The sequence below is a fragment of the Gouania willdenowi genome, chromosome 17 (genome assembly GCF_900634775.1).
Source record: "Gouania willdenowi chromosome 17, fGouWil2.1, whole genome shotgun sequence".
NCBI lineage: Eukaryota > Metazoa > Chordata > Actinopteri > Blenniiformes > Gobiesocidae > Gouania > Gouania willdenowi.
The window spans coordinates 24,895,822-24,914,377 of NC_041060.1; the positions used below are offsets into that span (position 1 = coordinate 24,895,822).

General features: G+C 40.3%; 2 protein-coding genes across 2 annotated transcripts in view; both read right to left on the reverse strand.

The window, feature by feature from the left end:
* Nucleotides 1-1,170, reverse strand: part of asph (aspartate beta-hydroxylase) — a 34,503-nt gene extending 33,333 nt beyond the window's left edge. The window contains exon 1 of the mRNA XM_028471897.1: nucleotides 1,013-1,170. Coding sequence (XP_028327698.1) covers nucleotides 1,013-1,052 — 40 coding nt within the window. The 5' untranslated portion in view covers nucleotides 1,053-1,170. The remainder of the gene's footprint in view (nucleotides 1-1,012) is intronic.
* A 4,319-nt stretch (nucleotides 1,171-5,489) lies between these two features.
* ttpa (tocopherol (alpha) transfer protein) lies at nucleotides 5,490-18,244 on the reverse strand. Its single transcript, XM_028471907.1, has 5 exons — nucleotides 17,970-18,244; nucleotides 10,725-10,878; nucleotides 8,536-8,729; nucleotides 8,345-8,455; nucleotides 5,490-6,011 (listed from the first exon to the last, which is right to left on the reverse strand). Exons 1-5 carry the CDS (start codon nucleotides 18,210-18,212, stop codon nucleotides 5,727-5,729), a joined length of 987 nt encoding a protein of 328 aa, XP_028327708.1. The 5' UTR covers nucleotides 18,213-18,244; the 3' UTR covers nucleotides 5,490-5,726.
* Nucleotides 18,245-18,556: the final 312 nt, after the last annotated feature.

The window sequence follows — 18,556 nt, forward strand, 5'->3', positions numbered from 1 at the left end:
TCATGAGCCAAAAATGTAGATAACATTTTATTATCTAAAGGGACGGTAATTGAAACAGTCCAGAGTCTTTATGGAAATACATATTTAGTTCCTAAGTTGTGGAACTTTTAGTTTCATCTTATTAATACAATTTTCACTTTTTGCTAAAGTATAGTGGATGTGTTGGCAGGTTATCTTTGGCCCACGGCTGTAGTTTAACAACCCAGGCCAAGAGCAACAGTGGCTCTGAGAATTAGGCCATTGTTTAATTCATTTCTGACATTTTTCTGTTGTCGCATTTCAGGTTTTGTACTTGAGTCAAACCCAAACTTATTTTTGTCTCCTGGAAAAGTTGTCTAGTCGACAAAGTTTGTGTTTAATTCAACCAAACCAAACAGGGTACCTTAGATTTAAATTTGACAAATGTTTCCAAGTATGTGCTAATGTACCCCTCTGGGTCCGCGTACCTCTGGTTGGGAATGACAGTATGAAATCATTCTACACACTAGTTTCTGTCTATGGCAGCATTTTACAACCATGTGTGCAGATAAGTGGAAACTAATGAGCAGTGAATGCTGACTCGACGCCTTTGTGCAATACTGTATATAAATAATAAACGTGTGACTTTTCAGAATAAAAGCAGATCACAGAGAGGTGGGCGTGTCCTTAGAGGCGGAACATCGTGTTCTTTCGATGGGGGTTCGGACCTTCACACACTAGCGTGCACGGCGCGCGTGCGTGCAGCACCTGAGGGTCTTCGTCTCGTGCACGCCCCTAACCACCACCACCACCACCATCATCATCAGAAGCAGCAGCCACGTGTCATCCCCCAGGCCCTGCAGTAGCACTGACACGTGAGCGCTTTAGAGTGGCACGGAGAGGTTTAAATGATGCTTTTAATCCTTCCGTGCGGGCTCTGGGTTGCCATGTTTGCATCCGAGAATGCCCGCTTTAACCGTTACCGTGGACGAAGTACCCTCCCCCCCAGCAGCCCTGTCGGGCTTCAGCTCCACACAACCTCCATTACACCTACCTTTGGCTTTCGCCGCTTTGTTACTCTTCTTGGCGGGCATTGTGCTGCTGACTGGTGACGGAGGAGCGGAGTGGAGTTGGTCCGGCTACGGAGCGTCTGTACCTGATGGCTGAATCCTGCTGCTACTCACTGAGCTCCAAACACTATAGACTGACAGCCGCCTCAGCCAATCACAGACATCGTACTTGACGAGGGCGTGACTCGGTGAGAAACCGTCCAATAGGAGCAGAGTGGCGTCAGGCTTATTCAACCGTGTGGACGGCGTCACATTAGCCCCGCCCCTGCCGTTCTCTTGGAACGTGGCAAGATGGTTGATCTTCAGATATCGCGGTGTTTGCAAGTTTACATTAAGAAATATCGCGACGTTTGTAGAAACTACTTGATATCGCATTATAATCAGCACAGAACAACACGATTTGTGGATTGTAATCAATCATTTATAAATTTAACCAAAAACCTTCATATACAATAAAATATAACATGCATATGAACATTTTGCGGTTACACAACAGCCTTAGTAGTTTTTTGTTTTGCACATTTGTATTGTGTTATGTAATGTGCGCATGGATGAAGAAACAGACAGGTTCGGTATGCAGCATGGGGAAAAAGGGCAGCCGTCTTACTGGTGACTCAGTGGACACAGAAACCAGATACGGTCAGTGTCCATGTAAACCACATGTGTTAAACTCAAGGCACGGGGGTCTAATCCGGCCATTTAGAGCATCCACTTTGGCCCACAGGAGAATTAAAAAATGATAGAGAAAATATGACTCAATGTGTAAATTTCCAACTAACTCAGTCCCAACAAATACACAAATTCAATGTACATTATTTGCAGGGCTGACAGTTTTCCCATGCTTATCATATGATGGAAGTAATTTTTTTACCTCTCAATTTTTCCAAAAATCCTGCAATTTTTCTTAAATGATTCCACAAATTTTCCCTAAATGAAATAAAACTTGGTCAAAGAAAATTTAAAGTGAAGATCTTGCAGCGAGTGATATTTGTATGTTATTATTTTTTTTCTTGGATATTGTTAGTGCCTTACAGTACATATTTTACATATTACTGTAACCAGATGATAGGTTTCTGCTGCTGTGTGCAAAGAAATTGTTGGTTTTCTCAGCGTTAAGCTGTACGCTGTGTTCGCTGGGCTGATTGTGAGCCGATAGGTTTGTTGATTTAACGTCCGACGACGTTCAAAGGTGAGACGGAGACAGAGAAGCCACGAGATTGTGGAAAAGCTGGAGATTAGGAGAACATGTCGGACCCATAAAGTGTCAGAGCTGACCTTTGCTTTGATGACGTGTTACAAAAGGTGAAGATGCAGCTGCTCCATTGGTTTAATACTCATTTAGATTCGTTTTAGACATAATAATCATGTGTTCCTGCTCAAAAACGGATTATTTCATGAATAATCATCATTTGAAAAACACATTAACACATGCATTACCATTATAATACATGTTTTGTGCTGATCCTAACTATCCAGTTGCCAGTCATTTTCATCCTATCTCTTCCCTCTGTTTTCAGGGAATAGAGTGTGTGCAGCTGCCAAGAGGTGGAGACATTGATAAAATATTATGCCCTCAAGAACTATTTTGGATACACACATTAGACTCTGCACCCAAATGGCTTTAATGTTGACTTTGATATGATTGCTGTTATATATGGATTTTTATTGATCTGTCATTTTATTTGTGGTTTTAGGGACTGCATTTTATGACTGTCGGCCTTTATGCAACGTCTTTATCTAGTATGTACTCAATCTTTTATTTATTTTACTGTGCATATATGCATATCTTTTTTTGTATTGTCTAGTTGTGTTTGCCTAGATTGTAATTGGTAGTTGTGGAGTATCTCTGTAATGTTTCAATCTATTGCTGTGCAGAGAGGACTACACACTGCTTTGGAACTTCATCTCCCATGTGAGCAGGAGTTGTGCAGGAAAGGCGTGACTGATCACTGATCACTGTACTCATGCTGATTTTTACCCTGATGAAGATCCTCTGCAGGGCCGGTTGAAAGCAGACATATGTGAGGGAGCAGTCAGAAATGTGAAGGGGGCATCATATGTACACATCATGCTCCAGCACTTTGTTTCCCCTGTGCTTATAGTAACAGTGTTTTCTTCATTGAATTGGGTTGTTGGCTATGTGTCCAACCTCAACCTAGAGAAGTGGATTGCACTTAGTCAGACCTGTCCAACTTTGGTGTCCCACCTGAAGACTAAGCTCCTGCTGGTATAGCTCTTAAGGTCACTGGTCACTGGATCAAATCAGTGATATAATCTGGAGCCTGTTTGTCAAGTGCCCTGAAAGTCAGCACCAGAATTTAAAAGTACACTCTGAAGGCAACAGGGAGCAAATGGAGGGACTTCAGAACAGGAGTTAAATGGTCTCTCCTGTTGGTGCGGGTCAGGAGCCTCGCTGAAGAGTTTTGTACATACTGTAGGCGAGTCAGCTCCTTCTTATTTAGGCGGGTGAACAGGCTGTTGTAGTCCAACCGCGATGACACAAAAGCATGAATAATAGTCTTCAGCTCTTTTTGTGAGACCATCTGTCTCAGCTTGGCGATATTACGCAGTTGAAAGAAACAGTTCTTTAATAACTGTCTCAAATGCTGCACTAGAGACATGTTTTTATCAAATATAATTCCCAGGCTTCGCAAACTGGTTTTGATTCTCTTCCTGTAAACACATCAACAGGTTGTGTCCAGCCCAGGATGAGGCTGTCTGGAAGAGGTCTGGCCATTATGCTGTAGGTATGCCCAAGAGGGCTTCAAACTCCGCCTTCATGGAAACCCGTGTAGTGCAGTGATGTGATGAGGATTGTGGCTGGTGAAGCACTGACTTTTTCAGAGTCAGATTTACAAATATTTGAACCTATTTATAGACCCATATCAATGTGGACAAACATGAGACATGTGACTGGCATACTTGGTGCAGAAACCATGTTGCTTACATATATGACGCTTGATAAATGGCAATGAATGAACCGCTGTTGAGGATCGAAAATAATTTGTGGTATGTAGAAAGCTTGTCACCTGAGGACGTGGCCGCTTATTTAAGGAAACTCGCTTTAAGTACGATTGCGAGACCCATGCGGCATTCTTGAAAACTAGTGGTCATTCGATGTGCGCTCCTGGCCCGACGTTCAATGGCCAGACGTACCTGAGACCCTCAGAGATGACAAGGAGGTGCTGGACTCTGGAGGTGGAGCTACTTCCCTGCACACGGCGCCAGTAAAAAGGTGAGCAGCACCTGTTACACAAAACTCCACATATTATATAGTTAATGTTCAAGGGGAACAGCTCCAACCTACAGAGTAAGTTCAAACCTGCCAAATATATACCTGATAACTGTAAAGATAATAATAAGCAATGGAAAAATGACCTATTTCTTAACTTTAACTTTTAATATGATCATGAGAAATGATTCTTTTTTAAAGGGAGGTTGAAAAAGAACTCATCAAAAGACCTGAACTGCAGAGAGACAGCAGGCACATCTAGATTGATGGAAAGGAATGAACTCTAAATCAGTAATAAAAGTCCTCTAAAGAGTAAAAGAGAGAAATAGGCCCACCCATAAAAGGGATGGTACACGTTTAAGGAAACGCTGGGCTAGTGTGTTTTGTTCAATGGGCCACTGTCAGATTATAAATTCAGACTTCATTTTAAATCATGAGATGAAAATTCCTTTCATGATAAGATGACATTCCTTACGTCAATGAGTCAAACTATAAATTCATACTTCATTTTAAAAAAGCGTGCGGGTGAAAATCCCCACTTCAAAGCGGTCATCTGTACTTTAAAAGGACCTTCTTCAGACAGGCTTGCTTGCTAATACACATGTAGAAACGTGCTGGAACAGAGTGTAATAGATGCGTTTCTCATTAAATCTGAGCATGGAGTGAGGAATCATAATCTTTGATTTGAGGGGGTAAGACATGCCCCCTCTTGCCCCGGCGTAGAGCTGGCCCCGGTCCTCTGACAGAAAGCTTGGTGTAATAAAGTTACTTTCATTGATCAAAGCGTGCAGATCCAATTTTTTCACACAATCTTGCCCGTTTTTGTTCTTTTTTTTTTTTTTTTGCACCTTGGCATGTTTTTGGTTGTCTTAAGTCATTCTGTACATTCCAATTTTTGTAACCACCAGTAGCACACGAGTGCATCCTCCCTGCTTTGCCCACGCATGGTTCAGAGAAAGTACAGAGGATGTGCTCACAGCCTCTATTTATAATATTGCTGAAGATCATCTTAAAAGGCAATCTGCTCACAGAAGACAACAAACTCCTCTGATTGTCTCCTGTGGGGTGCCTGGCTGTGACATCATCTTTGAAGGCAACTGGGAGAGTAGCATCTAATTATACTACTATTATTATTGTTATTAGTCATAGTAGTAGTAGTATTACATACTCTGAGGAACTCTTACTTACTTAATATGATATTTCTATAGAGGTTAGAAAACAGACACAAATATTATTATGATCAATTTATAAAATTCACATTTTTTTTAGAGAAAATAAAACAATAACAATTTAATAAATCAAAAATCAGTCACAATGTCAAGTAATTTTTGTACATGGTCCTTCAACAAATCAATGATAATAGTTTCAGTCCATCTGAAGATTATTCCAGAATAAGCAGATATAGATGATGAATGGAAGAGTTTCATAGCAGCTAAACAAACCATACAAATCTATATTATCCTTCATTAAAGAGAGTTTCTGAGATCATCACAGCTCTGAGTCACACCAGAGGCCAAAGATCGCCTCTCCTCCTCCTCCTCGTCTGCGTTTTCACTTGAATCAGCACTGACGTCTCCAGTAGGATGAGCTGCTACCTGCTGCAGGTAACTCTCCCACTGCAGCAGCTGATTGGCCCAGCTCTGACACACCTCATGCACTCCAGGCCCCGCCCCTCCGTATTCCGTAGGAAGAATGCTCCGAGGGAAGAAATCTCCCAAAGAGTCCCTGAAACCTGCACCGTGCATGTGGATCTGAAACAGTTACAGAGGAATATATGAACTGAGGACTTCTAGTTTTTATTTCTAACAGAGTGCATTAGTTACTGACCATTGTCAACCTAAAAAATGACTATTACCAAAGCAATTCATTATTATTATTACATGTTATTACAGTAAGAAGTGTTGGCTTCAGATACACCAACACTGATATCAGTCAGATGAGATGTTCACCAACACTGTGTACACTAGAGCAGCACCTGTTATAAGGTCTAGACTAGGGGTCTGATACCTGCGGCTCTGGGGCCTCATGTGGCTCATTGACTCTTTCACAATGGCTCCTTAGAGCTTTTAAGAAAAGTGAAATAAATGTTTTTATTTTCTCATAGAGGGTAATAATTACTAATGGCACTGCACCAAATAAAATAATGATATAACAATTTGTCTAAAAATAAATCACAATTGTGCAATAACTGTCAGTTCCCTAATTCACCTCCTATTAACTTTCCTTGCTTCTGGGGCTAACTTTAAGTTTTTAATCCCTGGTAAGATAAACTAAACAACCAATAAAAAGGACTATTCTGCAAGAAACTAGAGATTTTGGGAATTGTGTGCGAACAGATTCATTTAACTGCCAACGTGCCACTGACATGATTATTTTGTTAACATTAACCAAAAAATATATTGTTTAGATAATATTAATGAATTTCATTTTAACTATGTATAGAAATCTATAAACTGTATTGTCTTCATTGAAAAAGTATTTTTTTGGCTCCAGAAGGACTTTAATCCAGATGAGATGAGACAAAATGGCTCTTTTGAGAGTGAAGGTTGCAGAACCCTGATCTAGATCAACATTGAGCTTAAGGCCTGCAGACCACATGAAGTTTAACTATAAGCTTAAGATTGAGCAAAAACCTTTCATGACTGCTGGAAAGATCGCCAGACCATGAACGCAACACTCTCACACAGTACAGCGGCATAAAAAGGACGCTGAATGTTGTTAAAGGCACACCGCAGACTTTTTGACCTAAAGAGTTGACCCATATGAGTTATTTTAAATGATTCCTCAGGCCAATATACAGAGCTTGACAGTATCAATGCTCCGGGCTTCATTCTTGAAATATCGATTATGTAAGTTTTGAGGAGATGAACCGTCTTTCACCAGGTCATGTGACCTGGAGAATGCCTGGAGAACGTTTCACTTTACGTGGCTCAGGTGGTAGTGGGTCGTCTTCTGATCGAGAGGTTGGGGGTTCGATCCCAGTACCTGACTATGTGTCGAAGTGTCCTTGGGCAAGACACTGAACCCTAAGTTGCTCCCAGTGGTCGACTAGCGCCTTGCATGGCAGTCCTGTCCCACTGGTGTGTGAATGTGAGAGTGATTGGGTGAATGAGCTGATATGTAAAGCGCTTTGAGACTGTTTCAGTGTGGGGATAAAGCGCTATATAAAATCAAGTCCATTAGTCCATTTACCATTTACGGCAGTCACGTGACCACAGGCTCAGATAGCTACAGTATAGTTCCCATGTATTTCCCGACTCAGCCCCATTGCTGTGGGCAGCTGAAACGAGTTAGCCTCTGTTTACAGCCAAAAGAGCACAATCTGGTAGTTTCATGTTGGGTTAATGGGTGCGCTAATTGTCGATAGTTTAGTTAAACGTGGATTTTTTAGTAAGGGAAGTCGGCAAGTCAGATCCGTAACTTCGGGATAAGAATTGGCTCTAAGGGCTGGGGTGCGAAGCAGGGCTGGGCTCGCGCCGCGGCTACAGTCTATGGTGGCGGCTGCTCCTCCAGCCCATAGACTGTAGCCGCTTCCCATCCCAGCCCTTAGAGCCAATCCTTATCCCAAAGTTACAGGTCAACTGCTGTCTGCATACACAATCAAAAGACAAGGAAAGCTGGCCTGACTGACTGATGATTTTTGCGACAGTGCTGCAGCACTTGTGGCCACTCGGGGCTCTTACGTGAAAGTTACAGGTCTAGCGCCCCTAGTGGCCAAAAGTTACACAGTGTGCCTTTAAAGTGAGTGATTTTTTTAAACTTAAAATTAAGAAAGAAAACAATCTGTTACACCTGACTGATGTTTTATTGTATTTTGTAATTGCAATACAATTATATTTATTATATCAAAAAAATACATGGCCAACTGGTGGGCAGTGGGCCACATGGGTCCCTCAGTCTAATTTTGTGTGGCCTTCATAAGAAACACAAAAAAGGACTCCAAAAATACTAATAAAAGGACCACAAAACAAACAATTTGCCGTAGAATTTGCCTTTAAAAAAAGAAAGCACACTGAGTGAAAATGTCTTTGCAATGTTATTAATTGCAATTTAATGGTAGGAGAGGAAACAAACAGCCACTCACCCTCTGTTTGATCTTCTCTGGGAGGAACGGGCCAATCATGGCGAAGACCGGTCGGAAGAACAAGGGCTCGTTGACTAGATGAATCCCTCTGACCTTCAGTGGGAACGAGTCCTGAACAAAAACACACAAACAGAATTATGGACCCCTGATGTGAGCCATGATCAGTTCAAATGAATCAGTTTTGAACTTACAGATAAAACCAATGAGATCTTCCTGGCGAGGGAAGGGTTTATTTGGAGGGCGTGGCTTAGAGTCCAGCCCTCCAGGTCAAAGATGACCTTTACTCCTCGCCTCTGCGTCTCCGTCTCTGTGACAATGATTTCTGATGTCATCAGGCTGATGCTGAAGACCTGGAAGGGACACCATTCCTTTGGATTCCATTGTCCTTTAAACAGAGCCAGGACAGGAAGGGGTTACAGGAGCTTCCAGCTGGACTGTGGGAGTACGACTGCTGAGTCATGGTTTAAACACCACATACTGAGAAATTGTTGCAGAGTCATGGCTTGATTATTAGGTAACACTTTACGTGAAGTTTTATACAACGCTGACGTTACGCTGTCATTATTATGAATAAGGTGTTGTGAAAGCTGTAAATTAAGTGTCAGTGGTTACCCTATCCCAGTGCTTCTCAATTATTTTCTGTTACCCCCCCCCCACCCAGGAAGAAGAAAATATTTTCGCCCCCCCCACTCTCTACCACGAGTATAAATAATATAATTTATCAATAAAATTGTTATAAGTACACCGCCGCATAACATTGTATCCTTATTAACATTAAAGAAAACAAAAAAAGAAAAAAGAAAGAAATAGAGATTTAAAGTGCATCAATTTGACTGAAAAAAATAAAAATAAAAAAAATTTATTCCTTATTTAAATTATAAACGTTTTCAAAATCAGAATCAGTTTTATTCGCCAAGTACAGTTTAAAAACAATACAAGGAATTTATCTTGGTGGATGGTGCGAAGAACAAAAAACAAACAAACCAGAAACACTAAAATAATAATAATAATAATAATAATAATAATAATAATAATAATAATAATAATAATAATAAAATAAAAAAATAAATAAAATGAAAAAAAAAAAAAATATATATATATATGTAATGTGGGTCTAAGGCACCAAAGTCATGAAGTACTTAGATAACAAACAGGAAGGTCTTTCACCTGCTTTCCGTGAAGTGTTTTGCGATAACACGTGTTATGAATTGGCGCTATAAAAATAAAGATCCATTGATTAGTCAAGTTGTTTTGAGACATAATGGCCTCTTTCAATGACAAAATAAAAAAAAAAATAAAAAAAAACAAGAATTAACAGAAGAAATGTATGCTAGCCTATATTACAGTGCTAAATATATACATACTTCCTACGGATACTGCACTAGAAATAATAAAATTTACCAGCAACATTAACTCAGGAGCACAATATATAACACACAAAACAAAAATAAATAAAAACATTTGTGCTGATTGACAAAAATTTTGATCCTAACACAGATAGTTTGTCATGTCAAAATGTACATAAGCAATAAACAAACAGTCTGTGTAGCTGTCACTTGCTTCATCAAATTGTATTTTTGCAGCACTTGCTTCAACCAGCATGACAGAGATTAGCGCTGCAGGCAGTATCAGCTCCTCTGCTATGGTGTGGAGTTTTTACACTACCTTATGTCATATGATGCGAACAGTGCTCACTGGTTTATTGAAGTAGCATTCACAAAGTGGGATGATTGTTGGCAATATTTGGCACGTTTTTGCTGAAAAGAACTCAAGCAGCTTATCAGCATGATAGAGGTGGGGGGGGGGGGGGGGGGGGGGGGTGGGGGGTGCGTGGCACTATTTGAGAAGGGCTGTCCGAACCCCAAACTCTAACCCCAACCCCACTAGATCCGTCCACCTAACCCAAAAAATGCCACCATAGCCTAAGGTGTCATAATTGGTGAAAGGTGTAATTCAGCAAACGACACCTAATGACAGCTTAATGACAGCCTTCATGACATAAAAACTTCAAGTAGTGTGTTACAGAGTATTGCTGCTGAGGTGTGGTTTGAACATCATTGCCTTTATGAATATCGTTGTCAAGTCATGGTTTGAGTATTTGCTGAGTCATGTTTTAGACACAGCCTGACGGTTTTGTTACTGGCACATAACAGGTTAAGGACCACCGCAGTAGACTACCCGCATGTTAAGTAATGATTTAAACACAACAGACTACGAAAGCGCTATTGCTGAGTCATGGTTTAAATAACAGCGACTGCAACCAGAAGTGTCAATCAAAATGTGTTCTATCAACACTACACAATATTTTTTATTTAAAGAAAACACAAAATTAGTCCCATTCCTAGATTTTGGTTCTGAAGGAACGTCAATGCACACTGACCGATCCTGTAGAGGAGCACCCTGCTGCCTGCGCGGTCCCTCAGTGGGAGGACAGCGTGGTACGAGGTGTTGAGGAGACCCAGGACAGAGGACGGACAGAGACGTCCGCTGATCTCAGGACAGTTGCTCCGCCACCGCAGGTAGTTAAGCAGCAGCTGAAAAATGGCATTCATTAGAGTTTTATTTCATATTTTACGTAACAGAAATGGTCATTTATAAGCCTTTTCACACACTGGAACTGCGCATGCGCAACCTGGGGGGGGGTCATAGGTCGAGAGGGATATAAACGTAAACAAGCTCGTTCACTCTGATGATATTTCCAACCTAACAGCGTTTGTGATTTTATTCGAGATGTTTAGTGTTTTAATGGTGTTTATATCATCAATGTTACGCACGCTAAAGCCATTTTCGGTCGATCTGAGCACTTTTAAAAACCAACGGGAGCAGCTCAGCAGCAGTATGGTAGCGAGGCAGTCCCCTCGCTTCCACACAGGTGACACCTGGTGAATGAAAACACCGACTACTTGGGTCTCCAGCGGGCGGACTTCGGACTCTACCCGAGAATGATGCACATATCCGAGCACTTTTGTAAAACCGATGAGAGAAGCAGCATCAAAGCAACAGATCTCCTCTGCTTCCACACTGTAACGCGTGGTGATGTATCTTGCCGTGGACGTGTGCTGCTGGATAGCAAAATGAGCAAGACTTCTTGATTTCCACACGGTCTTGTTTATTCTAAAGAAATATGAGGGCTTCACCACTCGTCACATTGCACATCGGCCTGAGTACACGCGGCCGATGTCCACGACATTAAAAGTAAAAAGAAAAGAGGAAGTAAACGAAGAAGAGTGACCTAATAAACATACCGAAATAAAAGAGGCGCCACCTTGGGGCGATATACATTCAAAAGTGACTGTTACATAGTCCCCCCTGGTGAGAAAAAGGCTGTCCCCAGCCGTACACAGCTGAAGATGACACAACCACACAAAACAGCATCCTATACATAGAACACAGTTAAGGTAGGCAGAATCACAGGGCAAAGACCATACAAAAATAAAAATCCGACCCAAACACTTGGCAAAACAAATAAATCAGTGGATTATTTTTTTTTTTTTTTTTTTTTTTTTTTTTTTTTTTACAACAGAAATGCAAACTTCAATCAGCAAATAGCACCAAACATGGCTGAGTATAACGTATAAAAACATCTACAACGTCATAACATAAAAATGTAGTGCAACATAGTCATATGAAGCCGTTTCAACCGAAAGCAGCTCACTTCAGATCAAGTCTATCAGTGTGAAAAACATTTGTCCACTTCTTGTCACACCAACCAGATGTAACCCTGGGGCAACGACGGGGCCTAAGGTCATAACGTCCAGTAGAAACAGTGTCAACATCAGCAACAGAGCCATTGTCTGGTGAACCAAAGGGAAAAGGATCATTGCCAAAATCAGTGTCTGTAAGTGGGGCAAGAGGGGCAACATCATTGTCCAAAACCTCAGAGGTCCCACTGTCAGCAGGACAGGAAAATGAGTGTCCATTGGAAGTCAGAGAGTCCCAAGTATGGAAAGGTTGCATATTAACGACATGAAAAACACCGGCATCAGCACCAGAGTCTACCCAAGAGAGTCTGTAGTTTACTTCCTCTTTTCTTTTTATTTTTAATGTCGTGGACATCGGCCGCGTGTACTCAGGCCGATGTGCAATGTGACGAGTGGTGAAGCCCTCATATTTCTTTAGAATAAACAAGACCGTGTGGAAATCAAGAAGTCTTGCTCATTTTGCTATCCAGCAGCACACGTCCACGGCAAGATACATCACCACGCGTTACAACACTCCTCTCACAAGCTTTTAACTTGTGATTGTTATTTATTTTCTGTATTTACCTTTGTTAATGTTAGTTTCTTTTTTTTTTTGATTTGTGTAATTGTTTTATCAACTGTAAAGTGTCTTTGAGTTTTTGAAAAGCGCTTATAGAGGGTTTTCACCGACGTCACTTTCTGGGCAGTAACCCGGATGCGTGGCCATGTTGGAGGTAAGCAGATGTTGACACTACATGTTGTAGCCTCACAGAGGTGTAGTCTGTGATGGATAAATCACAGAAAAGCTCCTCAAAATGCATTATAGATGCAAAGGCATACAGGGAAGGACTTGATCCGCAGGAAAGGGCATGATATTTAAAAAAAATATATGGTTTATTGGTGGTGCAGATCCATACTAGTCGGCTCCCTCGTCTTGGATCAATGACGACCCAGAGAGTCTTCCGTCTATTATGTATCCTGATATTATGAACTACCTGTATTTCACCAAGCCCATACACAACGGAAGACCTTACATCTTATAGAAGTTTGGAGGTCGTCTGCAGAGGCTTGCGTGAGCAACGGATAAATTACGGCCGATAACTGTTAATTTCACAGTGAACCTGCAGCGTAGTTACTCTAAAATAGTATACGACCACCAGGCAATCTTAGATTTAGGCAAATCAAACAGTTATAGTCTGTTAGATGCGACTACTCTGGACCTCGATCCTACATCCAGCGGCCTAGGAAGCAGTGGAGCCTCGTACCAGCGGTGTCCGCCGGCGGAGGAGACGTAAGCGGTGTGATCAGAAGCAGCAGCGGGGCTAGCAACCAAGCTATAAGCTAATCTTCAGAGAACATCCTGCGTTCTAAAGTCTGCTCCCTGTAGAACAATCTGGACTACCTGAAGCTGGATTTAAATGCAAGACAGGAAATGAGGGATGAGGCAATATTTCACCACTTCCTCTCAAAATTCGGGATTTGCTCATTTGTGTGCTGTTTGTAAACCTGCTGCTTATCTCCAAAACGGTCGACTTCTGGGTTGATGTATCGGTTGATGACGCGCCGTGAAAACCCTCTATAAATAAAATGTATCATTATTATTGATGGGACAAGTGAGTTTTCCGAGTGTGAAAAAGACAGTGTGAGTTCTCATTTTGAAAAGGTAAATTCACGAGGTACACCAATCACTAACCAGGTCCGTGGTTATTCTTGTTAAGCTATCATTTTAATTAAATTTGCAAATTTGAAGGAAGTGCACAAGATGGACACTAAACAGGCCGGTAAGTGAAACCGCACTGATCAGTTGATTGGTCTAAAAAGCAGGAATTTTTCAGCTCATGTGCAGCATTAGCTTTAGCAGCTAACTCGACATTTCTACCAATGGAAGACCGATACCACGTTTCCGCAGAAAATGTTTCAAGGACTCAAACTCAGACTCGTTGTCAGCCAAGGAGAGTTTATCCCATTTGACCATTTAACTCACGCGCAAGAACTGAACGAGAGCGAGTGTGAAAAGGCTTATGTCCTCCTACCAAACAACATGAGAGCAACTAGAATACAATAATAATATTAACACACACAGCACTGCAGCATGTCACAGGCAAGTATGTGTATATAGATCATTAAATAGTCATTAGAAATGTAATAAATGTTTATAATAAACATATTATACAGTAAGTGTAGTGCTGAGTGTTGCTGGGTGCTGTTGATCAGCCTGGTGGTTGTAAAAGCTCATCATCAATCACTAAATCCTGAATTAACAAATACAGCTTCAACCTTCTTACGCTGCCCTGCCATACTTGATCAACCTGCATTCATTAATGTCAGATTTACTGAGGAATACCAGCATAGACCAGTATGAACTAATGTAAACAATTATAAACCAGTATAAAGACTTGGTGAGTGTGTGACATTAAAAGGAAGGACTATGTTTCGGTGTTTTGGTGAAATTGGTTTGTTTGCACGGATGCTACTAAAACAGGTTCTGTGCACATTTATCCAAAGACTAGACTGGACTGGACCAAATTCACCCCCTCATAGCATCTGATTTCCCCAGTAAAAAGGACTGGAAAAGCATGTATTGCTGTATAAAGCTTCTATAGCTGTACAGGTTTGGGACTGGTGGGAAAAATAAAAACATGGGGGGGGAAATAGAAGTGAGCAGATTACATTGGGTAGATTAAGGGTTGACATGCAGGATTAAATAAACTGTTGCATTGAGTTGGAAAACGTGTTACCGGTATGTGTGAATGTGAAATAGTGGAGGAGACTGTGTAACATGCAATTTGTGTAAATGTGAAAATGATAAAAACCAGTAGAGCAAAACTAAAGAAAGAACTTTGGAGAAGTGGAGCGAAGAAATGTACACTTAAAAACATTCTTAGTAATGACAGGAATTCACATAAAACCTGGTTTGCGTTTTTAAGAGAAACTGGATTATACAAGATCATTTAGAAATATGTAGTCCAGGAGCTCTGGTTCACACTCCAGCATAGTAAGTGGTGGTAATGCAAAGAAGAAGAAGAAGAAGAAGAAGAAGAAGAAGAAGAAGAAGAAGAAGAAGAAAAGAAAAAGAAAAAGAAAAGAAAAGCAAAAGAAAAAGAAGAAAAAAGAAAAAAAAGAAACAGAAGAAAAGAAAAAGGAAAAAGAAAAAAAGGAGAAAAAGAAGAAAGAAAAAAAGAAGAAAAGAAAAAAAAAGAAGAAAAAGAGAAAAAGAGAAACAAGCGAAGAAAAAGAAAAAGAAAAAGAAGAAAAAGAAGAAAAGAAAAAAAAAGAAAAGAAAAAAAAAGAAACGAAAAAGAAAAAGCAACGAAAACAAGAAAAAGAAAAAGAAGAAGAGCAGAGAGCAGAGAAGAGCAGAAGACGAAGAAGAAGAAGAAAGAAAGAAGAAAAGAAGAAATAAGAAGAAGAAGAAGAAGGTTTTGGGACTGAAACCTTTGATCTGAAAGTCATTTACATCTGTGGTTGAAACGGATCTGACACAGTTGAGTTCCATCCATGTCCCCTTCATTCTTTTGTTATTCCGTTTTTAAACCAAATCAAAATAACAAATACACAGTGTGGTTATTTTGTTTTACTGATTTAAAACCAAAACAGAAATACAAAAAACCCAAAAACCAGATAAGCAGCGTTTTACTGTTTAGGATTTATTTCAGCAGTTTTCTGCTCCTGCTCATGTTTTCATTGAGTCTGTGGATGTTTTAACTCATATAAAGCTGCTCACATTATGTTTTGTTTCGCTGTATTATGGTCCAAATAGTATCCAAATTAACTGGAGACTGACTATCGACTGTGAGGAACAATATAGATGTTAGAACTTCTACGGTTTCACGCTTTTGCAAAAACAATTACAGCTTTTTTGAGGGCAGTAAAATTTTTTATTTTGTACGTTATAAATACCGCTAACAGCAGCTGTCAACACACATGGAAGTTGATCACAAGAAACGAGGAGCACCAGTAGATTCATTACACCACCTCTGGTTCCACATATCATGTGCATGTTTTACATAACATCCATTTTTTTTGGTTTTAATTTATTTATGTATTAATAACATTTCAATTCACCAGTAATGTGACTTATGTGTTGCTCCTTTTTCGTCCGGGAGCAAAAGTCCACCCAGTCACCAGGTTATCTGGATACTATTTGGACCATAACACTGTTCGATAAAGTTGGCAAATATTCACAGATTCGGACTTCCAGCATCAATAACTCTTTAACGAAACGTCATCGACACACAAATGACACCTTCTGCCATCAGTGTGAGGTGGAACATGAAGTTCTCGTCCTAGTTTCCCTTTAAATATCCAAATATCACACAAACAGAACAAGATTTAATTTCAAAACAAAAAAATGCTGCTTGTTTGGTTTATGGTTTTTCTGTATTTCTGTTTTGGTTTTAAGTCAGAAAAACAAAAATAACCACACTGTTAATATGTTATTTTGATTTGGCTTTAAAACGGAATAACCAAAGAACGAAGGGTACACGGATTGAGTTTGACATCCTTAATTCGAAATCATATACAATACTAGATACAGTAGTTCACCTCAGATGTTTGGAGTCACATCATGACGTGCATTAGCTGTGCCAGGGGCTCCACTGACAAGAACGTGTCTGGCTTATTTTCCTATTCCTTACTCACGCGTGTCCCACAGCGCAATCACCATTGGCCTACGTAAACCACGGCTGTGGCTGCTCTGATATGCAACAACAGCTCACATGCATCATACACGTTAGAAGTAGCTCTTGTGTTGTCCGTAGTAATAAATAAAATAATATTATGGTAAATAAACAGTGGACAAAAGCCCTTAAAAGCCTAAATAAAGAGGGAAATGAAAGAAATCAAGTAGGACCTAATGTAAACACTACATATCAATGACTTGGTGTCATGTCATGGCAGCTCCCAATGGATTGTATTTTAAGGTCTAAATTAAGGTCTTTTTAAAAAACAAAAAAACAAAAACAAAAAAAAAACAACAACTATAAATTGGGTTTTTTTTTTTTTTTTTTTTTTTTAAAACTGTGTTTATTGATAATACATTAACCCTATTGTATGTTATATACATTTCCCTTACAGGCACCATTTCAGTTTTACAACCACCAGGCTGATAAAGGCACTCAGTAATGCTGAGTATTAGTATTATACCTGTATGTTATGGATCACAAACATCATTAATCCAATAAATGTTGTTCTGCACTTTGTTTTTTTTTTGTGTTTGAAAAGCTTGACACATTGTTGCCAGATTTGACGGTTTTCCGCACTTAACTCTACTTTTCATGTATAAAACCCCCTCAGGCTATTACAATTATTCAGGTTGGGTTCATTTTTGTGGAGTTTGACTTAATTGTCTCTTTTTTGTCTTATCTGGCAACAGTGATCTGTTTTTGATGAATTACCATTTTATTTATTGGTCTATGAATACAAAATCATGAAAAGGTCCAATTATTTGGTTCGTATTTGAATGGAAAATGTAAAACGTTGGTTATAAATAGTATAAACTGGTAGGTTTGGCAGGATTTGTTGTTTAATAATTTAGTTTGTTACTTTTAGTATCTGGCAACCTTGATCCAGATTTGGCATAATGATTAAAAACAACGATTTATTTATTGAAGAATGTGAAACGCTTAAAATGAATTTGATTTGTCCGCAAAGTCTTTTAAGGCTGTTGTAAATATTCAGATAAATACGTTTTGGAAGTTTTAGTCATTTTTAATACACATACGATATTCAGATCTGGCAACGAAGATCAATCATTTGATTACAAATTAATGATGTTCAATACACAAATTGAATAGAAGAGTATTTAACTTTATTTTAGACAGTGATCAACAGAGACTTTGTGTGAAAGTCCAGGCCACCGGTCCGAGGCTCTGCTCCGGCCCCGCAGCGGAGCTCTGGTTCCCCCGGTCCTCCCTGCACGCCCTCCGGCTCCGAGTCTACCGTACCTTCAGGGCCTGATCCACGTCCAAGTCTCTGGCCCGGAGGAACTTGATGAGGAACTGGTCTGAGAGGGTCTGGGCTGAGGCCAGCTCGGTGGACTGCAGCGCTCTGCTTCGCAGGAGAACCACAATTGGACCGACCTGCACCGACTCGTCGGGGACCTCCGGGCCGCTCATGGCGTGCCGAGTCCGGGTAGAATTTTGCGGTGGTGGGGGTGGAGCTGTTTTGGACTTTAATCCTGAACTCATCCTGAACACACACACACACAGATGGAATGTACAGTAACTTCAGGACAGTAATTCCCCGTTCACAGACAGAGGGCGACCAAGACCTACTGTATCTGTGCGTCTGCAAGTGTGTCAGATTTGTACAGTTTGTTCTTTTGTTTCCTTTTGCTATTTATTCATCTATTCTTGGTTGCAGAACGGACTGAGTGACTGAGTTTAGTTTGGTACAACTTCAACCTTCATTTGTTGATCTTTTGTGTTTGTACAGTAGGTAAATAAACTGACACCAAGTGTAACAGTACTTACAGTTTGTGAGTTTTAAATATCTTTGTAGGAGGGGTATATCAATAAGGATATACTGAATC

Coding starts and splice junctions, on each gene's coding strand:
- ttpa (XM_028471907.1), bottom strand. CDS start 18,212: ATGAGTTCAGGATTAAAGTCCAAAACAGCTCCACCCCCACCACCGCAA. Junction 10,879..17,969: donor ACGTGGATCAGGCCCTGAAG/GTACGGTAGACT, acceptor GCCATTTTTCAG/CTGCTGCTTAACTACCTGCG. Junction 8,730..10,724: donor GGTGCTCCTCTACAGGATCG/GTCAGTGTGCAT, acceptor CTCTGTTTAAAG/GACAATGGAATCCAAAGGAA.